Source organism: Eurypyga helias, unplaced genomic scaffold, assembly GCF_000690775.1.
Source record: "Eurypyga helias isolate BGI_N326 unplaced genomic scaffold, ASM69077v1 scaffold31392, whole genome shotgun sequence".
Lineage (NCBI taxonomy): Eukaryota > Metazoa > Chordata > Aves > Eurypygiformes > Eurypygidae > Eurypyga > Eurypyga helias.
The window spans coordinates 22,037-48,965 of NW_010237070.1; the positions used below are offsets into that span (position 1 = coordinate 22,037).

General features: G+C 38.6%; 1 protein-coding gene across 1 annotated transcript; it reads right to left on the minus strand.

Moving 5' to 3' along the window:
* On the minus strand, positions 1-26,929 carry LIN7A (lin-7 homolog A (C. elegans); the record flags this gene model as incomplete). The annotated part of the gene is made up of 5 exons (XM_010147335.1): positions 1-521; positions 2,183-2,395; positions 8,066-8,275; positions 10,624-10,695; positions 26,811-26,929. Coding segments are annotated over 4 exons (614 nt in total), but the record flags the coding sequence as incomplete, so codon positions are not given.

Genomic DNA, 26,929 nt, shown 5'->3' on the forward strand with positions numbered 1-26,929 from the left:
CAATATATAGTACAAAGTGCCTATGAAGCATGATGCATGAGCCTGATGTCGGTAGCAAAATTTTGAACTGATGTAGTTGTTCATTTCTGGAGATAACTGTAGAGAAAGATTCTGTCCCCAAAAGCAGCCAATCTTGATCTCCTTAAAACAAAACTTTCACTGACTACAGAAAGCCAACTGGCCAATTTGTCAGAGTAAGGAGTGCAAGATTAGGTCAAACAGAATGATTTGGAAGCCCTGGACTTCCCTGTTTCATAGGGTTTACCTATCATGCTGTTCTCACTAGGAGTAGAGTCACAGAAGTACTATGTACCTGTGGCTGCCATGTGCTGAAAAGCCTTATCATGAAGGTACCCTCCCTATGGCTGTCTTAACCACATTATTCTTGTACTGATCATTCTCCAGATGAATTCTGTTTTGTGTTCCTGTAGTTGTTTCCTTTTGCTGGAATACTGAAGTACAACTCTTGGTTGCTTGATCACTGAACTTTTGATCGTGGCTTTTTTTTTCTTGAGAATAACCTAGAATTAAAGAAACACATTTCTCAGAGCAAGCATGAGTAATTGAGGAATTAGGTTGCTGACTGTCTCTGGCTGCCTTTCTTCCCTTTTAGTTTGAAGAAAAAATTAAAATCAGTAAAAATATCTTACTTGCTAATGAAAAAAGTAAAAACTTCATGTGAAACTGTGCCACTTGTACATCTGTCTCCTGCAATGGCCCTTTTTCACACAGACAATCAAAACTTACTTCATAAATACCACTGTTTATACTTCCTATCTCAGTTGAGGCTCTGATGTAGGATTAAGATCTCACTTGGATCTTTTGTTTTCATCAACAAAGATGGAATTCTGATCGTCACAGGACAGGGGGTCTACAAGGTGGGGTTTTTTTCCCCTAAATATAAACAGAAGTCAGTGCCAACATTAATAATGATGAAACCATCACTTGGGAGCTTTAGTTTCTGACCATCTGGGGACTCTGAGTCACTTGTAGGCTCTTACTCTGGTACAAGCATCCTGTTTTGGGAATACCTGATATAAGATGTAGAGGATTAAGGATGTAAGTCATTGGGACATGCTTCCTACTTGACTTCACTTGGGCAAATGGAGTGTATCTATAAATGTATTCATGTCACAAATTCACTGATTTCAGAAAAACTGCTTATATGGAGAATCTCTGTACCTCACGTGCCATGGATTTTGACTACACTGGGAAACTTGCAAGCCCCTCAGAAAGCTATTGTGATGTTGAATGTCAGTCAAGAGTGAATGAAGTACTTCCTATCAAATTGGAGATGAGAAGTAAAGAACTTGTGGGTTCCCTGACGAGGAACCTGAGTGAAGTTTGGGTTTCCTGTAGCAGGGAAGGGACTGGGAAGGCTTTCATTCATGTACCAGCAGTAAATCTCCATGTTCTGATGCAGGGTGGTAACATATTATTTGAAAATGTATTAAATAGTGTCTAAATCTGGTAGCATGTTCTTACTTGTCACAAATGCTTCGTATTTTAATTAAAAAAATGTTCCCAGGAGTTAGAGACTTCCTAAGAAGTCTTGCTTGTAGGTGAGTCAGAGCTGCATAGTGGCTATCGATTCTCAGGCTGGAAATTGGCTCCAGAATTTGTTAGGGCTTTCCAACTATTTTCAAAATTCATTTTTACTGGGGCAGACCATATAGAAATGTACCAAAGAATGGGCTCTGCCTATCCTCCTGGGAGTAAGGGCTTGCTGGGGCTCTGAGGGTACTGCCACTCCTGATTTGTGCCTGACCCTTCTCTGGGCTCCACCCATCCTGTCCCCAGCCCAGGACCCCATGTCAGCTCCCTGGGGCTCCTCTGACCTGCCCACAACCCTGGGACCCCATGTCGGTCCCCACAGGACCTTCAGCCCCCAGCCCAGCGATACTGCAGTAGGGCTGGTGTCCAGGTCCCCACAACCCTGCCCTGCGTGGCTGTGGGCCCTGCTGAGCCTGGCCCACCTGTGGGTCCACATCCCAGCCCAGCCTTGGCCAGTCCCTGACCCCAGGGACATGTCCACTGCCTGGGGCTGCCCCGGTGCCCCTTGGCTGCCCTGCTCCTAGCTAGGGCTGGGATGAGCCCTGGCACCAGGCCCTGCCTGACCCCCAGACGCCCTGGAGCTGCTGGCCCAGGCAGGGCTGTAGGGAAGACCAATGAATCCTCTCACCTACGACATATGGTTTTGCTGTGTAGTTTGCTGCTGTTGCTGCTGCTGAATGAGCAATTGTTGCTGTTGTCGGCGACGGGCTGTTCTCAGTTTTTCAAAGCGAGCCTCCATCTCCTCCAGCACCTTGGGTGTGTAGCGTACCACCAGCTTGACGCTGTCCTTAGCTGCCTTCAGCAGCTCCACTGCCTTCTCGTGGTGTTCTCCTTCCACGCTCTGAGAGCAGAAAGAACAGATTTAGTAATTGAATATGCTGCTTTGGTCTAGAGCTCTGTCCTCTTTTCTATACAGAAAGGCTATCAGGGTTTTAGGAAGTTTCCACACCTTACAATTCTTCAAGGGACTATTAAGGAAAAGTGTTAAGTAAGATTTCTGGACTGTTGGGAATGTATCCATTTTTTAAATAACCCAATTCTGTTTTAAGTTGCATGGCAAAGCTGATTTCTGATTTGTGTGAAAAGGGGAAATACTCAACAATATGCAAGCAAAAATAATGTTAAAAGGCCCAAACATCGCAGTAAAAACCCAAACAAACTGTTTGCAAGGTACAAAGCCCTATTTAAATGTTGGTATAAAATGAAGAAATTGTAAGTTTGAAACAGCAATTCCTTTCTTACACCCTGGCCCTGTTTGGATCCCACAGGGGATGACGACATGTGGTGATTAAGCAGGCACTGAGCTGTGGGCGAAGGAGCGTACCCGCTGCTTCCAGGGACAACCTGGGTCTTAAGAGAGTTGATGGCACTGCTCACATGTTTAACATTTCTGTGATATGGGTTCTCTGTTGGAAACAAACTAATCTTAATCTGGTTAGTTGTAAGCAATCAAAGACTAACAACTGAAGCATTGCAAGTTATTGCTGAAGGAATATATATTTTCCCTACTTTTCTGGAAAACGTTTTATAGTAAGATGATATCTGCTGTGAAATCAAAAGTATTCCCAAAGGGGCTCAAGCTCTGATTTCTATGCTAACATTGTTTGAAACACTAAATTTCCAAAAGGGGGAGGTGACCCAGCTGTGAAAAGAGTATTTAATTTCTATCGTTAAGTCGACTGACTGGAGTGCTTTTCAGGCATGTGGATTGTTCCACACCTTAAGAGAAAGCAAGACATTTTCTAATAGTGTATGATTGTCTATGTGTGTTGTAGGATATATTCCAACAAACAAAAGTATCTCTGCACAGAAAAAAAAAAAGCCCACACAACAGATCTTTGCATGATTTTTAGACTATTTAAAAGTAAGTAATTTTCTTCCTAAGTAAAATAAATCAAAGTTTACTACATGCTGTGTTTTAACACTCTTATGTATAGCATGCTATTTGAAATGAAACTATACCCATAGGCTTCCAAAGAAAAGCAGCAGCATTCAAAATATTTGAAGTTCAATTCATGCTAACAGAATAGCTTAGCATTGTTATAGTAACTGTCAGAAGAAAATTCTTTCTATTTTCATCTTTCCTATTTGACTGAGTAGCATTGTGCAAGAAGAGTGTATAAGAATTACTTCTGCTGTGGCACACTATGAGCTGGAAATAATGATTCAGAAGCGTCAAAAAGCAGACACAATACACTTCTACATAAATAATATAAACAACACAAATCAAGCTTATTGCCTTGCTATTTATCTTCCTTCTCCTGTTAAATACCCTTCAACATAGTAATACAAATAATTATTTCGTGTCTTGAGTCTGACTGGACTCAGGAGTTTCTACAGAAAGGTTAAGATGCTTCAAAGATGTTAATGCAACTTAGAGAAATAATGAATGTCATTTCCAGTGCTGAAACGATTACCAGAAGCAGAGAAAACCTTGAAGTAAATACACATTGGATTGTTGAAATAAATGACTTCATGTTTTTGAACTGTACGTTCATTAATTTCCTCCAGTAGGTCTCCTATTCTTCAGGAATAGGTCTCCTATCTTCAAGAAAATTCATGATCTGTGATGACTAATTTTGCTAGAAATTGTGATTGGGCTAAATCTGCTGAACACTCACTGCTACCCACAAGTACTGGAGAAAAAAGTTTCCTTACAAATATCTGAAAAAAAGAAAATTGTTGTGGCATAAGGAACAGTGAATGTGTCCAATGCTCCCAAGAGAGATAAAATAAAAAGCTGCAGATTCACAGGGTGTTTTGTAAAATTGCTTTAATAAGCAAGCCACCGATACAAATTAAAACGTCTTCCCTACATCCCCTACTCTGTACTTGCTCAGTGTTGGAAGAGGGGATCATAACTAACGCATACTGTAACTAGCTATCTTTTGTAACTCATTGCTTTGTGACAGCTTTGATACTGGCTTTTGTAAACACAGTTCTCAACTTCAGAGTATCTGTATAAAATTTGGCATTGTTTTGTATTTATTTTTTTACTTGTGAATCATGGTCTGTATAACGTGGCATGGACAGTCGGAGGAAACGACAGTGTATTCAGCATTGTTGTGATCAGTTTTGCTGTGGAACAGTATGAACTTAGAACAGGCCATGAACAAAAATTGTAAGCTCCCAAGCTACATGAAGTAGCTAAAGCTCATTTGCTTCCAAAGAGTTGGATGGTTCCAACTGATATCAAAAAGCAGTCGTGACTGCATCTGTTCTGTAGGGGAATAACAAGATGGTGTACTTTAATACTTCATACAACTTAGTAAACTGCATTTAATTCATGATTGCCTGCTTTCTTTCCTATTTGCCGCCGGCCTTGTTCTTCCAGTTTACAGCCAGTATTTTCTAATTAGAAATGAAGGGTTTGACTTTGTTCCTATCCAGGTCAATGGAAAACTCCCATTGACTTGAATAGTAATGACACAGAACTAAGCCTAAAGCTCTGAACCATAACCAAAGGGGGGAAGTAACAAAGGCAAAGTAAAAGATAGTGCTACTAAATACGAATCCTACTCTCCAAACGTACCTAACTCGGGTCTTAACAACTACAGTTTTCAGATGCCGTTATGATTGCTATACTTTCTCTTAACGTCTTCACTGCTGCTTGCACTCGTATCTCCAAGGCATTACAAATGTGTCACCTGCATAGAGGTAGCTGCACAACTGAAACAGCAGAGCCCCTTAGAGTAGGGAAAAGAGCTTATATCAGCAAAGGAAGTGGGTTTGCTGTTTGAATTCTTCCGCCTCTGCAAAGCTCTGAGGCTGTGCTGGTGTAGGGTTCCTGCTGGTCTCGGTCATGCCTGTACAAGGGATTTTGCTGACTGGATTACACTGGCTGGGGATATTGCAAGGATCTGACACTCATGTTACTTTGGAACTGCCCATCAAACATGGCATTTAATAAATTCGTTTCAGAATGTGTATCTTTCTTTAACACATAATTTCTTATTACGTATATTTATATATAGTCTTGTCTATATTTCCCTTATTGCATTGGCAGACTGCATCAAAAAAAGGGATGCAAAACACTGTAGAGACAAAAACAGTTGAAAGAACTGCAGATAAGGTGTGGGGAAACACCAACCATTACTGTATCCAGAGTCACAGGCATGTCATAAGTATAAAAGAAAAAAGTTCCACTCTCTTGCAGACAAAAAAGAGAATCTGATTATTACTTCACAGGTTGAGAAACTGAGAAGAATATTTCGATTAGTTACCTGTAAGAAAATGCTTGGGTGAGAAACTAGCCATTATAAACCTATTCTGTATCCCTTTCTATATCTGACTCACACCAGGTATCTGACAAATGCAGAATTTTTGCCAGATATGAACAGCTACTAGTAAGTGCCTTTTCTAAGCCATCTGCAGGGCTTACTGCTTTAAATTTCTTTTAGGGGGTGTGGGACAAAAACATGTAACTAAATCTCCAGCATAATGAGAAAACACTTAACATCCAGTGAAACAGCTCAAGGAACAGTCATCCCAGTCACGCTGGGATAACAAATCTGGGTTCCAAACACACAGCTCTAATTTTATGTTGATAATTATAAAGTTGGATAACCACCAAATTCTGAGCACAAACAAGTTACAGGTATTTCATTTTCATTTCATGTTCCACTGCTGAGCCATCTGTTGTATTGTACATTCTGTAAATTATTTGGTATTCTTCAGCTAAATTAAGAGAAGCACAGAGTGAACTAGTCCCAGTGAACAATGTTAAATTTAGACCTTTTTCCTCCTGTCTCAAGCTGTCTGCAAACAAATTATCACTTCTATAATTTTTGCCTTTTTATGAATTATATTGCATGGGCTTAATTCAGCCCAAGATTGGTGTATGAACAGTTGCTCATAGGTGTTATTTCAAGTATACAACTGCAATTCAAGCTTCAAATTATGTTGTTTAGACTCTAAACGCAAAAATATTTCTCTTGTATCTTGGGATCAACCTTCTCATGTGCCTACATACAACTGGAAAATTTATATTGTGTTCTTTTGCAACATTAGCTTAATACATATCCTAGAGCACATTCATGATTTTTTTTCAAGAGTATTATGAAATAGAGGTGACAACAGCCAAATTCAATATATCTTGACATCTGAAGGTTCACCACCTTCAGATGAAGGGGGTGAATTGCCTAGATTCTGATGACAGTAGAAGGATGTTTCAAGGACCATCCATCCACCAGTGAATATAAACTCTTTTTATCTGTCTTTTTATTCACCTGTGGAAAGAAGTGCTGAATGACAACAAAATTATTTGATCTAATTCCAATCAGTGAAGTTCAGGCAATTTACCTATTAAATGTTCAGTTGATTTATTTTTCCCCGAGACTAAATTTTTTCCAGTGGGTTTTCTTTTTTTTTTTCTGGCATTTATCTTTTCCTTCTCACTGCGTACAGGGTGAGCTTCCAGACCTGTAATTTCTCTTTTGAGAAGAGGATGGCTGATTGAAGTAGTGGTAAAAAGTCTGTCTGAAGTGTTGCACTGATACATTGTTTCAAAAGAAAGGGAATAGCTATTGTTGAGAGAAACAGATGACAACATGAACACATGAAGAAAGCTTTTTTTTTTTTTTTATTCTTTATGGGCTTGCAACAAAGAGGAAATTTAAGTTGGAGAGTCTTATATTTATGACTGGATTCAGGAATTGCTCCTACGTGCCTTTGGTGTATTTAAACACAAGGTTTAGATGGAGGTTTTGCATGAAAAAGGATTATGTTTTCATTAAGAGAAGTGTAGGGTTATATGAATGAGTACACTTACCCTTTCGATACTTCACATTCCCTTGTAAAAGGGAATGAGAAACAAAATGAAAAGCAGAATTTGACCCATATCATGTAGTCAGAGACTTATTTGTCCTTACTATTCCAAGAGCTCTTTTATTTTTACCACCATACTGACAGTCACAGTGAAACGACTGCAAAACACTCCACCCTGAAGTACTGAGTTATATGAAAAATTACTATGTAAAAAGCATTACCTTTTAACTAAAAATACATGTTCCCTGTATGTGTTCACTTGTACAGCTGATTTTTCTGACCAAGATATCTCAGCCGCATGAATGTCACTGAAAGAAACCTGGAATGTACCTTCCATTACAAATCAGCATGAAAAATCAAATTTCTTTGGATTTTGCGTGTTTAAATGCTCTGAAGGTCACAAGGCTGCACAAGTGCCACTGAGGCATCTCTGTGCTTGGAAAGGGCTGTGTGCCACAGTGGCCATGAAATGCAAGGATGATGAAGCCTGTTATTATGCTTTTACTGCAAAAGGAATTTGCAGAATTATCAATTGAGAAAGGAGTAGCTTCCTTGGAAATTAAGCATGTGGTGTGGATTTAAAACGAAGCTCTTCCAGCACCCTCAAGTACAACAGAAATTGTAGTGGCAAAGTTGTCGATGCAGACCTTGTTTCATATGGCTGCATTTTAAATCACTGTATTAGAACAGCTGTGCAAAATGAAAATCCAGATGAAAATGAGAGCTCTGTCGAATTTCCACATACCACTCCGTTAACTGAAAGCAGCTGGTCCCCCCGTTTGAGCCCTCCGTGTCTTTCCGCCACTCCTCCAGGAATGATGCGGGAAATATAAATAGGTGAATTTTGTTCCTTTCCTCCCATGACATTAAAGCCCAGGCCTTCATCAGTCTTGGGCAGCTCCACCACTCGCGGGTGTGAATGGCCTTCACTTGCAGCAAAAGCAGCAACTGTTGCCTGGGAAGAAAAAACAGAGTGATTTCACTATGTAGGGAGAACACTGATATATACTCCTGTTCATCTGCAGGAAGAATTCATTCCTGTGAAAACATTTCAGTATCTTATTCTGACTTTTTCTGATCATCTGAAAGCGTTTTAAAAAATGTAAGTTCCATGCCAATGCTTTTGCAATAAAGGAATAAGCAGAGGAGTAGAGAGTTTAGGTGGCTTATCAAAGATAAGAAAGCAGCAGAGCCAGAAGTGGGCACCTGGAAGCCTGGCTGTGTGGTGGTGAACACCTATGATCACTAGTGCATTTCCTCCTTGCCTTTTCACAGGGAGAACATGTATTACTCTGGATAAGATGATGTGAACTCTACTGTGTTCCTAGTTGACATAAAGTGGATGAACCAAATTGTTAACTCTCTGCTCTGCTTTCAGAGGTACAGAATTATTAATTTTATTCTTTGTGCACAGAAAGAAATCCTAAATGGATATTCTTATTTTAAAAGGTTTATATGAAATCTTGCAAATTAAGTAACTCCTGGAATGGGAATACGAGTTTTTACAACAAAATTGGATCAAAAATTTTATTGAAAAACTGTGTTTTTGGACACTGGATTTATAAACCAATTAGAAAAACCCTAGACTGTTAATCTTACCCTGGCAAGAAAAACCCAATGTAACAAACTGTAAAGCCTGCTTCCAGAAAAATATTACATCCTATGCTTTGTTTTCCACTACAAGTATTTTCCTACTTAGACATCTCAGTAAATAATTACATAAACATTAAGAAAGTCTTTTATCCTTTCCAACGTGTTTGAGTCCAAAATACTTGAACAATTCTGCATTATGCTAATGTTTTTTGAGCACCCTAATAATGCTTATGCTTAATAGAAGCTAGTGGATGATGTGACAGAATGGATTGTTTTCAGTTACATGTTTTTGCACATGCAGACCTTGTCATCATGCATACATTTGATGTCAGACATGAATGCGCTAGGAGAATGCAATGCAGACAGCCCAGAAATAACCAGGAAATATTGCGATATTGAAACATTGCTCTGTAACCCTGCTGTTCTATATGAATAAGAAATGAGAATGGCAAACACTAATTGGATTTCTCCCCATTTACTGTACAACATCAATAACTTCCATGTTTACCTGCAGTGTAGACAAATCAGGATCTCATATAGACATTTCTCTATAAAGTAGCACAGACCTTACAAATTTACATTGTCCATTAATTTTCAATTAGAAGAAGGTGAAAATCAGAACAGCCTACAGAAAGGAAGGTTTACTTAGTAAGGAAAATACACTGCAATTTAGTGCGTATTAGGTTATTTGCTGGCTACTATCCAGCTTACTTCTCTAAAATATTGTAGAAATATTTTGTAGCACACTCCCAACCTTCACCTTCTGATACAGCTTCAAATGAAATTTTCTTAACACAAATACATAATGGTAAGACCTTAGTTCCATTAAGGCTTCAGGGAGTTTTGTCACTAACTTCACAGGAGTGGGACCAAAAAGAAATACCTCCAAAAAACATGTATGGCTTTTGCAGGGTTACCTGTTTTGCAAAGTCCCTGTCATAGCACTCACAAGGTAGTGTTGAGTACGAAATGATAATGGGAAGAAGAAAGCCGTGGTAGACCTCCCTGTTTGGAAGCAACTATCTTTGTGCATGTTGTGAAAATACAGAGCATATTTCATCCTGGCACACAGAATGAGTCCTTTTGGGGTTGTGTAAATTCCCTTAGAAAATTATCATTTCAGTGGTAGCAGTAGTGTAGCTGTCATGGTCTAAGGGCATAAGAAAGGCAGGTCTACATAGACAGAGATAATACGTTTTATTAAAACAGGTAATGCATCAGAAAAAAAAGAGCTTGCATTTGGCTTTGGAATCTCTTGATCAGGCCATTTTTGTCACTGTTCATCCTTAGCACTTGCTCAGTATCTACAGTACCCATTAATTAAAGTGGACTTTTGACTCTCTAGTTTGTATCTCCCAAATCATGTCCTCTCTGGATGAACTGTATGGGAAAACAGTCCATTAAAGTATTGGTTGTTGCAGGCAGACTTCTACAGAACGAACCAGTAGATTTGCTTTTGCAAAGCAACTTTTCAAAAAGCATCCATTTCCATAAAATCATTCTCTTTTCTTAAGCTACAGAAGCAGCATAAAGGTTGAAATTTTCCATTATGATTGTTACCTGGGAAGTAGCACTGGTTCTAGACTCTGGGCTGCCACTGATGTCTAAATTTTCTTACAGTGTACACACGAATACCTGAAACACACACGCGCACAGTCAATTACTAGGTCACTTTGGTAACACGTATTTCAACAGTTGCACGTATCCTACCTTTGCAGTGGCCCTGGCTCGGAATTCGGGGCAGCCATTAACAGTTATGGTTTCATGCATGTATTGATACACCTAAAATGTTCATGAAAATAAAATGAAATTAATTATAGAAGTAAAACAAGGACTAAATATTAACCCAGAAAGACAGTCCCTTTCCCTCACAAGACTACATTTCATTAATACTGTATTCATGCAGTCACATAGTTGAATGTCTTCTGAACTTGTGCATGCTGAGGTTTATGGAAAACATCAATCTGTGCTTCTCATGACACTTTGGAAACTTAACTGTGCACGTTCCAACACCACTCCCTTCCTGTCTCTAGCACATCATTTCCCAAAGCCAGGACAGTTAGGTTCTGTGTTAAAAAAATTGGTGCTTCCCTGCAATTGATTTGAACGCAGATGATTTGAACTGGTTTGGAGGTTGTCTTAGCCTCCACCGATGGTTTCTTTGTTTTGAATTTTCCTATCAACTAAAGATTTAGGAGATTGATGTTAAAAAAGAAAAATAGCTAAGTTGCTCAGCTTAGAGATGCTGAAGAATGTAAACGAACATTAAATTTTGGAGAAAGGTGACAGTACTGGTTTCCATCAACCATAGCTGGGAACTGGGAAACGGCCTGGCAGTCTGGTAGCTCAGACATGTCCAATGTCTAAGACTATCCTTTAGGAAGAAATTATACATTTACATAAATAGCTTAAAATCAACACTGCCAATATGTATAACTTTCTGTCGTTATTTCTGGTATACAACTTTTGCCCTCTCTCCCTTTTAAACATCTTCAAGTAAGGAGAAAGGAAAATGCTTTCTCACATTGCCTTTGTTCTCTAGTCTTGTCACACCTTGGATGAAAAATATTAAAAATTGCCTTGATACTACTCAGTTATTTTGAAATCAACCTTAAAAATCTAAAATATTTACATGTAACTTACGGACTTTTTTTGAAATACACAGGTGAATGCTAACAAACAAAATATTTTATTTAATTTTATTATAAACCACCAAACAAAAAACCGTTCCTATATGCCATTGTTTTACTCTGGATATTTTCTTGACCTACTTCATCAGGAATTTTTGCTTTTCACGTGTTTTATGTCTCAGGTTGCATTCCTCAGAGAGAACCTTTGCTGGTAAGGTATGCTAGTTTTTACAACAATCTCTTTCTTAGGGTCCTTGAGGAGTGCAGATTCAATCATATTTTCAAAAATATAGTTACCTTTCACTGATTTGGCCATGCTTCAGTAGGAGTGCTACAGCTTCCCTTTTAGGTAATGTAAATGTTACCTTGGCAGAGAAGGTGTCAGATCCTGTACTTAATTGACCTATAAACCATGGCTTGTCCCACTGATAGGTAAAACTTACCCATCCCCCTGTCCTGATCACTAACTGTGCAGTATCGTAATGATGTATCTCTCCCCACTGAGCCTGTTGTTATAAAACCTACACACTGATGAATATATAGCTCCATATTGCTAAAGGGAATTAAGATTTTTGGCTCATTTCTGATCTCAGTGGACAGACATAGTGGTAATCAAATACTGTTGAGTAGTAAAATGTTTGGGATGACTGATCCACAAGCCTTTTTTGAAGGATATCATACACAAGAGAAAGGCAAAAAAGAAGATAACAAACGCAATCTGTTTTAGAGATCTAAAATATGCTAAACATTCAAAGTATAGCAAAAAGATTATTTGTCTTGACTACTGTGAGCACATAAGTAATTCTAGGACTGAATTGAGAAAATTAATTTTCTTGCTTTTTCCATTTGAAATGAAATTTTGCTTCCATTGATAAAATTGGCATTGACCTCAGTAGAGACCAGGATGTTGCCCTTAATTTTAAAAGTATGAAAACAAAAGCTCTTTTATAGCCTCTAAAGGATCTCTGGTTTATTCTGTCTGTGTACTGGATGACCATAAAAATGGATTGAGTCTACATACTCAGCATTATCCTGCACAGATCAGTTCAATGTTTACCGTCATGTTGTAGGACATATTCTTATATACAAACAACTACTACATTATATATGAATAATACTGTGTAATTGCAGTAATGAATCATTAAACACTTGTTACTTCAAAACCCATACTGTATTGAACCACTGACAAAGCTGTATTTTCTGGATATCTGCAGGTTCCTCTTTATCTTAAAGCATAAGAGTTTCTTGTACATGTCGTTTCTGCTTGCACAGCTGTAAATAATGTGGCTGGCACAATGTCCAAAAGCATATATTTGATTATTGAACTATTCTGAATTAAATTGTTTCAAAAATAGGTCACAAGATTTCAGATATCAGAACAGTTAACAGAAGTTCTTTAAAATATTCATTACTAAGGTAGAGTATCACAAAGGTGAGCGGAAAATGATACATTCATGTGATTACTAGCTAGGTTTGATGTCATGTAACTCCATACTGTCTGCATCCTACCACTATGTAGCTAGTAGGTGTCATAATATCCACTATCATGGTAACTAATTTGTATACTGGTGAAAGAATAAACTCATTAGTGTGTGATGGAACTAATATGTTAAAAAAAGAATCAACCAACTCAAAAACTTCTGAAAAATATGATCAATAATGTCATCTAATTCTTGTGTTCATTTGTAAATTCTCAAAGATAGAAAATTTAAAATGGTGTTCTGAAAACAGTAATCAGTGATCATAATACCTATTACAAAGTTCTTAGGAAAAGAAGTCCTGCCTATCAAATCTTATTCTCTATAAGCAGCACAAGCGACCAACCCTGAACATTTGTTTAAAGCATTTGTAAATCTAATTTTACTATGTGACTGCTACATAATGTTTAATGTAATTTGAGTTTAAGGATAAAACACACACCTACATGACTTTCTTAATAATAAATCAGTTTAACAACCAATCACAGATTAACTGTACCTGTTCTATCAAGCCCCTTAAACTTTTTGTAGGGTTCAGATCTAATAATTGCTCATTCTAGAAATGCAGAAAAAGCATGCTGAAGTCCATAAATAATCATTGTTTGCCTGTAGCCACACTAACCCCTTTATCTATGTTGTTCTCAGCACCACCTTAGCCACGATTTGTGCACAATGAATCCATTCTGCCGCCTCTTCTATGTACATAGAACAGATAAGCTGAAAATCTCTTTGTTCGCAAATTAAATAAGGCGGCATTTAAATCCTCCCGAAGCAGAATATAGCTTCTCGTTATATCCACTGTACATGACAAGTAATTGAAATGGTTTTATAAAACCTTTCCTTTCAGTGCCCACTATTACCTGTACATCTCATTATGTTTTTAACACATAGAAATTCTCTTGAATCTAACAATGTCATCCTTAAGATGTCCTTGTTGTAGATTCATTTGGACAAAATATCACTCGGTACAGAAGAAGACAAAGGTGCAGAATTCAGTTACAAGTATGTGAAAAGCTACTTCAGGATATTTACTAAAGGAGCCTTTTAAAACAATGGCCTTTGTTGACCATGACAGATGAATAATTTCAAAAGATATTGTGTAATACACATAAATTTAAGACAATTAACGTATCACAGACTGGCTGAAGTTGGAAGGCAATTCTGGAGGTTATCCCGTTCAACTCCCTTGCTCAGCCAGGGCCACCTACAGCTGGTTGTCCAGGACAGTATCTAGACAGTTACTTACTAATCTGAGAAAAAACAGCATATCTATTTTTGTATGTATAGTATTTCTTTTTAGTGTCTAAAAGACTACATGGGTGTTTAGTAGTAGTGTTTGCTGACAGACTCCATACACAATCTGATGGTTTAGTGCCTAGGCAAAAGAGTTTCCACAATTCCTTAATACCAGAGATTAAATTACAGGTGAGATGTCAATGTTTCAAGATGCAAAGCTGCAGCTGTAAGGTAAATGGCAGTGTTTCAGATAATTTTTTCTCACAGTGATTTCTACCAAGATTGTCAGTGTCTGTATGCAGGACGTTCAGTAGGTAAAAGTGTGCTGCAGACAGAGGTTTGTTCACACAGCTCTCGTTTGGGCCGTGGAGCTAGACGTACTTGGCTTTGTTTTCTCTTTCCTGAGGTGCAGAGAATACAACATTCCCTCAGACTTTTTCAGCTTCGGCAGGTAGTCTACTCTGACACCGTAATTAAAGTTATTCTCCCATAGTACAAAAAAAAGAGGGAGGAAAATTACAAGTAGAAAATCTGAACTTGGAAGTGAATCCTCCTTGTACGCTGGCAGTGCTTGCTGGGACAGAGACACGTACATTTTATTACTTGTCCCAGCAGGAGCTGTAGTGAGTCAGATGTAGCAGGTCTTATTGTTATGACGATGGTCCTTGTCCCAAAGCATTCATCTGGGAGGCAAAGCAGCTGGTTTAGCATTACTGAAGCACAGGAAGGGGGACTGCCTTACAGGTAGTTTAGGAGCTAACTCCTTAACAAAAATTACTCCTTACGGACTCATAACAAAGCAGCATGTACAGGGCTGGCCTATTTAAGTCAATGCAAAGCTTTATTCCTGGAGGAGGTCCAGGAATAAAAGTGCACTTAGCAGCCTGTTTTATAAAGGTGGTAGGAAGCAGCATTCTGTTTCAACCTGAATGATGCAGCATCTTTTCTTCTGATATCTTGAAGTTACAATTTAATTAAACAGTTTTGTTCCATTAACTTCTGTAAGAGGTATTCAATGCTTCGTCCCCTGATGAAATACTATGTAATTCTAAGTGCAACTGTACCTACAGTAATGATGTTCAACTGACTTTAGGACAACTTGGTCTGAACATCAGAAAAGAAGAGGCATGAGGCAGAAATCATTTTACAGCAATGAACAAGTGTTCAAAAAAAAAACCCAAAAGCAAAACCCAAGACAGAGTACATTGCAATTGAGGACCAGAGAAACTTTTCTGAAATTTTAAGTGAGGAAGTAACCTTTTTGAAAATGTTGGGGGTTTCTTAGCACATGAGATAACATATGTAAGGAGTAGTAATTTTTCCACAGTGTTTTCCAAAGCTGTTTTTCCACAGTGTCTGCAGTATGATAACACATAAAAGAACATAAAACTCTTCCTTCAAGAAGTCACAACCTAAGGAAGTGCCATAGGTAAGCACATTAGAGAGTGGAATGAAGAAGCAACCTGCAAAGAGATTGATAAATGACAACACATGTATTGGCATCATCTGGGTTTAATTTCTTAAGTTTGTCTGCCATATTTTTTATTCCTTCAGTGTAGAAGAGAACTGTGTATTTGTATGTGGAAGAAGTCTTTCAGGGAAGGGAGGACAGGAGCCTGACAGTACAGAGGAGAGAGCGTGAGAATAACTAGTGCAAGGAAGACATAATTGGTTTCATTGCATTCATGTAGTCATGTGAATGGAACAGTATACATGTGTGCATCCTTGCAGAACTGAGGCTAGGCTATAAAAAGAAACTTATTTACACCTCAGTATGATGCTTCTGCTATCAACTTAAGCTGAATCTCTGTTTTCCTAATTGCTTTCATATGTTGGAAAGGAGGAAGTAAATATTTCTCCCTTCTAAGATGTCAAGTGGAAAGGAATATCTCAATCAGTCTTTTATCACAGTGAGAAGAGCTCATGTCTGCGTCTATGTGCTTCATTCAGCATAGCCATTGGCCTCTCTCCTCCCCTCTTCCCAAAATCTGCAGCTGATTCTCAGAACTTTAGTCTCCTTCTGACTCTAGAGGTGAGACCCACATATCATCTCACTTGGTGTACGTGAACCATTCCTTGGGGCAGGCCGCCTGCTCGTGACAGGGAGAACCTACAGTGCAAAGGTGCACTGGAGAGTTGCTGACCTCCACTGCGTTGCCTGTGAATGTCTTGTTTCTGAGGGTAAACTTCCACCTGCAGCACAAACCAGTTGTGCCTTTTTTTGTTTTCATGATTTTCACCTCTTCACATTCTGTTTAGTACTCCAGAACCTCTGGCCCGTACTTTCTGTTCTTGATCCAATACATTTATGCCTGTGGAGGGGAATGCGTTGGTTCGTATGCCTGGACAGACTACCCCAGGGCTGTACTTCAGCAATCAGTTCAGATCATACTCCTACCACAGCAGTGGGCAAGGACATTTTAAAGGCTACAAAGCTCAGGAAGGACTCTGGTCACCTTTCTCTCTTGTACACCATAAACCATGGAAATTCATCTGGTAATTTCTGCATCGATCATAGTTTTCGCTTGTACTACAGAGTCTTCAGAAAGGTCTATGAATTTCAAACCTCCAGCTTGTTTAGGAAATTGGTCAACTGGTTAACAGCATTTCCATTAAAAATGGATTATTTCTAAGCTACACTCGCCCAATTTGAAATTATAACTGTTGGATGTAATTGGGTCTTCTTCATCTCTTTTGGTAATCTTTCCTTCTCCACTGGACGTATTTGTAGATCTTTCCCTCATTTTGGATATCTATGCCTTTTATGATGGGTTTGTCGAGATATCAAACTGTATTTGCTATTCTACAAAATAACCCAAACCCAATCTATTTGTTCATTTAAGATGACACCTGAACAGATGAGGACACAAAAGAAGGAAAACAAGTCAAACACAACCAAAAGCGTATGTAAGCAGTGTGGAGCACCCTTCCTCTTTCATAATGACACTTTACTTCTGTAACCTTACTCTAGCTCAAAACCCATGTAGCAGATCACTTCCATTCAGCCATAAACACATGGCAGCTCAAGGAAAACTGAAAATCTCTAGGGATGGTGTCTTTAGTTGTGTATCTCCTGAATATCAAGTGGAATTTCTGGTCTTATGCCCGAGTTCTGCTGTTTAAAATTATCTCATGCGATAAGCGTGCTCTGGAGAGCATAGCTACATCATAAAAGCATGTTTTTTCCACTAGAGCTACAGTGTCTAGCTAAGATAGTGTACTAGACATGGTCAAACACCATAGTCCGGAAGACAGCAGTTCCACCGTGAAGTTGCAAGCAGGCTGATTTTCTCTTCTATCTATCAAGTTGTCTGAAAAAAAAAAAAGTTAACTTTGTTTTTCAGTTGTGTTAGTAGCTACTTCTATCTATGGTAGCTAATTAAAAACATGGGGAAGGGACTATTCTGGATGCTTGAAGAGAAAGCGAATTTGAGAAGAGTGTCTAAATCGCAGTCCTTGTGAGGGACTCTTGACAACCTCAGGAAACCACTGGCTGTGGAAGAACACCATGGATGCCATGTACACACACCACAACTTCAAGGCTACAATAAACTTAGACTCTTCTTACACAAGATTGTTTGAGCGAATGAACCACAAAGGCCCATTTTGTTATAGGCCTACACCATGTGTCTGATTAATCCCGACAAGCAGAATTAGGCGATCTCCCGTTCACAGTGTATACTGTACATCGTCTTCATCCTGTCCCTGAGAGCAAGCTGACAAAAGCTCTTCTTTTGTCAATGTCAAAAGGACAAGCCGATGAACGCCTGTAAGTACAGTGAGGTTGAAAAGCACCTGTGAGAGGAAGGCATGGGATATATTATAGGGCTTTCTGAAGTACCAAAAAGTCTGTATTACACAAGTTATTTCCTGCAGCTACTGAATTTGTACAACTTGCAGAAAAAGCTGCTTTGTGACAACTGTCTGTATTAATGAGCTATTTATATCTGACACAATGTGGTCATTCAAGGTCGCCAGCATTCTGAATATTTTTACATTATAAGTTTTCATTAGCCCGTGAGCAGTTACGAGTTTGCATCAGGAAAACTGTTGGTGTCTACTTTCAAAATCAAACATCTGTATCATTTTCACAATTGTCGTAACAGTCCCTTTCCATGAACTAACACTGCATGGATGTTGCCATATGCAGTAGGGATGCTAACCCATTAAAAAGCTCAAATCTATTAATGAAACTCAGTCTTGTTTAACAACCTGAGGAGATGAGACAGTTTTAATTTCAGAATATGTGGAAGAAGTATTATGAATGTTGGCTTTTACATTTTCATAGAGGATATTTTATTTAAAAAATTCCTTCTTTGGGGAGTGAGGGTTATGGAGGAAAGTAGGTCAGTTTTACCAAACTGAAAAACCCAATCAGAATCTTGATGCATTATTAAGCTGTACTTAGGCAGTAGGAAAAAACCAGCACAGGCCTGAAACGCTGTTAAAAATAAATGAAGTGTAATCACCGTAAGGGTATAATATTTTAATTTAGGCTGAAATACTTTATGGAGGCTCCAGTTAAAATGCCAAAATATTACTTGCTCCAGCATTTTTTCATTTTTTTGTGTGGAAAAGGGTAGCAGTCACTCTGCTCTGACAAAATTTGTGTTGCTGTCTGAAAGCTGAACCAAGTTTTGGTTCTTGCCATATGAGGCTGCACCTGTCCAGGAAACAACCCCACAGGGGTTACAGACTAGGGCCAGAATCTCTTTCCTCCCTTCTGCACGAGCAGAAGAACACAGCAGATGTACCAGGAAATGCATGCTGTCACATCGTCTGCATATATTGGATGGATCAGTTGAACACTCCTGGTGCTGTTGTCAGGACACACAAGGCCTCTGTGTCTCCCCTCTTCTTCCCTCCAATGTCGATTCTGTCTGGAAACATCACTCTGACACTGTAAAGTCAATAGCAAGTTGCTTGGCACCCTCTTAAGAATAATGAAAAGTAGACTTTTATTTGCAAATAAAAATTATTTATATGAGGAACAACAAAGATATGATTGGGTCATTCAGTTTATTTCACGTCCTTACATGCTGTTCCACCCTCAGCTCTAAGTCAATGGTCACTACGATCTGGTGTCTTCGATGACAATGTTATAGGTGTCTCAGAAATCGTATGCTTTGCGTCACTGAACTTGAGGAAAGCATCTGTCCTGAAAAGTCTCTCTTGCTGCTTCTACTGCAGTACACTGGGATCAAAAGAAATAGCAACATGTGCGATCAGTTAATTCCCATAAGGCTACTTGGAATTCTTAGTTCATAACTTAAAACTCTCTCTTAGACCTCACTGACAGTTACCTTTGAGTTCAAAACTATGAACTATGAGTTCCAACAGCCTGTCAGCAGAAATATTCCTCGATACTTCACCTTGCTGCTGATTTCTCTCGAGAGGAAGCAGTAGGCTTGAGATGAAATGCAGCGGAGGCTATTCTGTTTATCCTTAAGGGTTTTATATAATCAAATACGATACTGCAACATTAAACTAAAACAATAATATGAAGAAAACAAAGAAGATGCTGAGGTGCATTAGCCATGTTTTGCCCGAGTCACCTTCTGCAGCACATGCCACTGCAGCCGTATGCAGAACTGAGAACATCACCTGGGCATCGCTCACCAGAGAGTTTTAGTAAACATGGTACAGGAATCCAGATAGGAACTGTGATATGAACCAGGTATGTCATTGCTTTGATTCTATGCACTGCAGGACTCTTGCAGCACTAAAATATTTATCTTTTATGAAAGGCACAACTACGCAAGCAGAGCACAAATGTGAGTAGATATACAGCCATCAGCTGACTCTGAAAATTGATCTTTAATCAAAACCAATAGGAGGAAGCACTGATTAAAGAACAGTGATATGGTCTGGCCGCAGATTCTGGGGTGCTACATCTGTGAAATCAATGTATTTAGCTCTAGGCAGCTAAAAAAACCAAATGACAACAGCAGCTGTTTCAAATCTCTTGCAGTGAAATCATAGAAGTCGTAGGGACTTAGTAATTGCACAGAGGCTTAATAATGCCTTCTCTCAGATAATGCTTGGGCGGCTTGGTAAATTCATATAATTGCCATTAATGAAGGCCATCTGCTGAGTGACAAGGTAATCATTCCAAAAGTTCTCATTCATGCCATCCAGGGCTTGAAAGCAACAAAGTAATGCTTCAGTCACTTATGGTAAAGTGGTAAATGGAACTTCATTGTTTTTCAAAATTTGTGTAATTTCTGGTTACATTCACCCTAAAAAATAGCACCTATTTTAACACAGTAGGGTAATTTTATATTAAAAAAATATTTTCTGTGTTTACTGCTAACTTAAGCTTTTCTGCTGAACTTTCTAAATGCCTAATACAACACTAGGCAAGACAAAAGGCAGGAAGCCCATCTTTTGAAATTCGATTTGTTTTCTGCCCTGCTTTACATAAGCTACTAATCCTTCTCTCAACTCATCATCACAGACACAGTACTTGTAACCAGGAGAGGGAAATCATAACCCTGTAAAACATGAAAACATTACTACTTTCCCATACTGTCACCTTTAAATGAAGCTACGTAATGTCCTTTCTATACGGTGATGGATTTACTGGAAATTTTAATCATTATTTTATGTGACTTTTCATTGCTGGTACAAAGGTAATGGAAAAGGGATGGAAAGGTACAGCAAAAGGTTCTTGCAAGTGCTACACAGCCCCAGAATTAAACTGCATTGGTTCAGCTAACACTATAATCCACCCCAATATCTAAAAAAAGATAAATTGCTGAAACTTTACAATTAGCATCCAGGAATGCAAATCTTAATGAAAAAGTACAAATCAATACGTTCATAAGCATGTGGAAATCTGAATTAATTTGGTCAATTTGCAGAATTCCCTATTTGCTGCATCATGACTGTTGCTACTCAATTAATGGTGCAGTAATTCTGAGTAAGCTATCTGGGATATCAGAACAAGGTATAACAAGGTATCAGATTAGCATAAAGGGGAACTTTGCTTCCAAGCCAGTCTAATGGGGCATCATGCTAATATAACCATACTGCTTTTATGACCTGAGTTGCAATTCTGAACTGATAAATCTCACTTGCTTTACTCATATGAGTTGTCCTATTGCCCTTTTGTTTACTAATTACCTTATTAGTAAGTCCAACATAGCACTTCTGCTGAATCCTGACCAACACCTCCATTTGCATGGGTAAATGTGACAGTAGGGGGCTTCAGATGTCAGGCTTCCTACTGAGCCATAATCACAGTTCTGTGCTGTGAATTACAGCAGTAAGTCTTTTTGATACATACACACTTGGTTTTTTTTCCCCCTGAAGTTGCATCTTATAATTTAAAAACTTCAAATGCTGGACTTGCCCTGTGGAGATGAGAGACTGACTGGAATTGTATTTCTCTTCCTGTAACAAATATTCAGCTCCCAGTGAAAAGAAAGAGTAATGCAGGTCAGAATTTGAACTCTGGGGCGGCCCTCGGTGCCAACAAAGACAGCTTGGCCTGGTGAACCTCTATTTTTACAGGGAATGGGATTCACCAGGCAGAAAACAATGGAACTCTGCTTTCAGAGGCTAGGTCTGGGAGGTGGAAGAACAGCATTATATTGCAAATGGAACAAACAAATCTTCAGATTCTTGAAACACAAGGAATCCAGGACTCTGAAGGACTCCTACATTAAAATCCTAAATGAATAATTTTAATAAAAGAATTATTGAGAAGTTTTGCCTGAGTGCAGCTAATACCCAGACTATTTATTTAGTTGGTTAGTTAGTTAGTTGTATCTATTTAGTACAGCCCTTTAAAATGGAGAACAGCACTGTGCTGGGATATCTGAAGTGAACAGCTAAGGGTTCCAGCCAGTCTCCTGCCGTCACATGCACTACCACAGTAAAGTAATGAGCACAGTATCACCAGACTCAGTTTTCACCACCCAGCAGCCTTTTTCTGGTTCCCTAATATTTGCAAAGACATACACCAGGTTTAATAATGAAAAGCATAGGTAGGCATCTTGAGGAAATGACCAGATAATAACACATTGCATATCAGCAGCACTGGGATTCCAGGCGTTCAGATTGCTAAGGCAGAAAAATGAAAATTAAAGGAAGTCATTCCAATATACCGACTAGGCTTGTTGAACTATCCTGCCTAGCATATAGTGAAACCGTGGGTTTAGTATTATAGAACATAATCAGCTATATCTCTAGAGTAATTGGGGAACATCCAGACCTCCTCAGAAATGCATCAGTGTTCTGCCATTGCCATTTTTTTGCCTGTAAGACACTAGTGGTCTTTAAATGTCCAGGATGCTCTGTCCACAAGTTAATTTTATAGTAAGTTTAAAAGTTTTAAACTACTGAAGTATTTTCAAAGGCATCTTGCTGTTCTACAGGCTGATTTCATACAAAACACACAACAACAGAGTATTTTGTGTTGACTGCTCCTCATTTTAAGAAACGATTGTGAGTGACCCAGCCCTGCAAGTGTCTTCTGCGGTGACCTGATATTTTGATGGGAGCATAAGATAACAGAATGAAATAATGGTTATTTTCATGTGTCTGGTTGCCACACCACATTTTTATGAAGACCTTCTGATCTGATTACTTTTGGTATTGATAAGTGTTTCACCACAGGTATTTACCTGAGAGAGTTTCTTTTAAATAATATCCACACAGAAAAATACTAGATTTCATCTTGAGAAGGAAAACAGAGTAGTGAAGGAAGGCTGGGAGGAAAGCAACATACAACTGAATTTTGCATATTTAACATACAGAAACAGACACTTGAGAATCAACCTGAAAGGAAGAGGCATGGGTTCAACAAGCTGTATCATTACTCTCCTGGTGTTTCAGTACAGCTTACCAGATATTAACAGCAAATGAAATTTCCATAATCTGCTAAGGTATGCCACATTTTCTTGTTGATGTTTCACTGTGATTTGCTCAACTGTTTTTTCTGTTTCCTGTACCTACAGATCTTTAAGGTTTCTTGCCAGACCAGAAGTTCACCTTATCCTGCAGTTCTCATATCCTTTTTACTGACTTACAACAATTAAAGTCACTTTATCAATTCAGGTTGCCCAGTTTTATCTTGCATGTGAATGTACCTTCTCAGTAGTTCAACTATGCATTCACTTTCACAGCCTTGCCCTTCATCTATTCCAGTAACCCCCTGGGAATCAGAAGACTGTAACAAAGCAACAGCATTGAATACACAGCAAAAAGACATGGAAAAGTAAAGGACTTAATGGTATAATGGACAAGATCCATGCATCTTTTGCTAAGTGACGAAGCTACAGAAGGCTAATTAATCTTCATGTAGCTAGGGAGCTTTTGAAACAGGTCATTTTAAAACACAGGGTTTTTTCCCCCAAAACTCAATTTTAATGCGAACAGACTTCGGTTAACCTGTTTCCTGGTCTAGGGGTCTTCGGGTGAAAAGGAAATACCAAGGCCATTGCCTATTTCAATTATTTCCATTATCTTCAGAGCTAACACATATTCTTGCCTAGTGCCAGACAGACTATTTCAGTTGGTGGTACTTATATTTAGCTAAGTGAGAACCATTAATCACCATTTCCTGACATAGCATCCTAGAAAAATGCCAAAGGACTTCTATTTATATTTCATTCACTCAGTCACTTCAAAAAGATTTTATTTCTATGGGATGTTAGTGCGGGGATTGAAGTGGCGGGTTGATTTACTAAGTAAGTACCCATAAATACAATTCATTACAGCCATTTAATAGATTCCTACACATTAGATTGCAATGTATGACATCTAATAAAATATCTCATACTTTAAAAAGCTAATTGATCATAAAAGTGATCTCCTGCTTCTGTAGTTAAAGAATTTGTATTTGTAGAAGGGACAAGTCACATTCAATCAAAACTGTGTGGATTGTATTGGTCAGCCTTAACCTCTTTTACAAGATTTTCTGATGACAGAAAGTTAGGCTTAGTTCTTGCATTATAAATGAACACACCACCGGATCTGAATCTCTGCGTACATATAATAAGCAACCTCTTCCAGAATTTGCATACTAATACAAAGCCTGCCACTGCTCCTCGTTCCATTTTGATTATTCCTACCTACTGCTCACATCCAGTCTGCTTCACTGCTTTCTCCAGGAAGGTTCTTGTGTTCCAAAGAACTCCCACTTTTCTCATTACTTCCAACTGACTGTTGTGTCTTCTCTTCTAAGGTCAACCAATTTCCTCCTCTAGTCTATGTACATGCTGATAGACGGAATTAAAAAGCTAGTTGCCACACACTCATGTCTTGCGTGGCATGTTATCAGTCTCTCATAAACTCCAGTGTACACGAAGGATATGCAAAAATCATCCCTGTGTCACGGAATGACCCAGCTCAGATATCCTCCAAGCCCTTGCTGCAGCGCTTGGATATCTCTAACAATGTAACTTGGCCAAAATATTCCATGCTTTTCTTATTAGTTTCTTTAAGAAACAATAGGAATTATTTTCTGCAGTTTTCCAACAACTCCAGCTGGTGGAAAAAAAAGTGTTACAGTCTAAACATTTGCCAAGGGCTTAATGTAAGTAACTGAGAAGAGGAGCCACATGTTGAACAACCTTAAGTACTAGCAATGTATATATGTCAATTCTTTCACTCTCCCTAAATGGAAAATTTGTTACTGGGCCTTTTATATTTGAAGATTTTTTTTTCTAAGAATAGATTTACATACATGGTGATGAATTGCATTAATACTCTTTCTTGTGTGAAGAAATTTTCTTCTTTGATGGTGATGGATAGGTTATATTATATATATTATATATTAAATATGTAAAAAAGAAAGAAATGTTTTTGTTTATGAAGTTCGTAGAACTGATCTAAGTGCTCATTCATCATCACTCAATTCTTGTGTAGCAACCAGCTCCACGCTTCTTAAAGTGACTATTATTTGGCTGTAAGAATCTAACAGTAATTACATAGTCTGTCATGTGCAAGTTGTCTTCACACAACACTCCATAAAGACCTTTTGTGCCATTGAGGTGATTTTGTCAAAATCTGCTTTCAGTTCACTGAACTGAGAGTGCATTTGCCTAAGTCATTTTCCTACTTCCTGGGTTCTCCATCTGTTTCAACAAGCATTTGTCTTTGCTTCTGCTAAGGCTATTTTCCAGAGATTAATATAAATTTGATAAGATTTCACTGATGATGCTGCAAAGATTGAAAGTTGCCTTTCACAATTGGAGTACCAGGCTCTGCTATCTGGAAAAAAAAAACCAAAAACCCAAAACAAAAAACAAACCACCAACCAAAAAACCCAACAAAACCCCAACTGACCCCGTAACTTTTCAATGTTCTATGGTCAATTAAAGAAGCATTTAGTTGGTTAAATGAAAGAATTAATCAGAACATCAGCTTTTCAGGGTACATAGTGCCATTATTTATTGTCATGGAACACTATTCCCTTTAAAAAGCCTTGAAAACTGCCATTTAATTAAGTGGAAGACTCTCTCTGTTTCTCACATGGAAGAATATATTCCATAAAACAAAGAGTGTGTTGCATTTTGCTTATTAAACTAATATCTGTTCCTCTCTTTCTGCCTTCCAGCCACCCAGAGTCCACTCAATCAATGCACTGCTGTTGCCTAGTTATCAGAAGTTCAATCCTGCTACCATCAAGGGAACATTAGATTTCCCATTGATTTCAGCAAAGGAGGATTAGTTCCAGGCAGTAGATAGATAAACTGAAACAGAAATTCTTGCAGATTTTCTGCTGAAAAGATGTTGCCTTCATTAGGGCATTTAGAGCTGCTTCTGTCTAGCAGGCTAATAGCTCTCACTTCAGTAGGTAAGAAGTCTGACACAATGTTGCATTAATTAATGTTTTCTGTCTAAGAAACTTCTAACAGAAGTATTTGTAATTTAACTGCTTTAAATATACTGCTCATACAAGAGGAGGGTGCTTCTTCTCTAGCCTGACTAGGAGAAAACATTTATCTACTGTTGGGCAGAGCTTAGGAAGGCCCTGACCATGGCTGGCAGGGTAATGATCACAGTTCTTAGCAATCTGACAAGGATTTCTGACATGTGGAGCAAGAACCACTGGGACCTGACCACTGACTTTAACGTCAAGATTCCTGTCGGCTTCAGTTAACTTCAGTGTTTGCACTGTTTGCCTCTCACTGCAATCTGATTTTTATCAGCACATCCCTATCACACACCTGAGCTCAAAGGAGAGGCACTTAAGCTTGCACTGCCCCAATTTGGCATGTCTCCATATCCCAGCACGGTGCTGCACAGGTTAGTACAGACCCTGAAGCAGCATGAGCAGAATACTGAAGTACTAATTAATCACCCTTTCTCCTTGGCAAGGCTAATTGCCTGAGGCTTGATGCCTTGCTGATGTAAGTGTTCTGTGTCTGCTTTTCAGTAACTTCAGCATTCTGCATGGTAGCAGACAGCTACAGACACATCTCACATCCATCATCCTTCATACAAGGTAGTCCTGCTTCTCCAGCACTGAAAGGCAAATAAACTTTTCTTTACAGGAGGTGGATATTATTCTGAGAAATAACTAAAAATCTCAATTTCATACCTCTCTGATAGCTGTACAAAACTCACTCTGCAGCACCTTCTTTAGGGACTGTAGCTTGTGTACTGGTACTTCTCCAGATTCTTGCAGTTTTTCCAGTAATTCAATTGCTCTTGCAACAT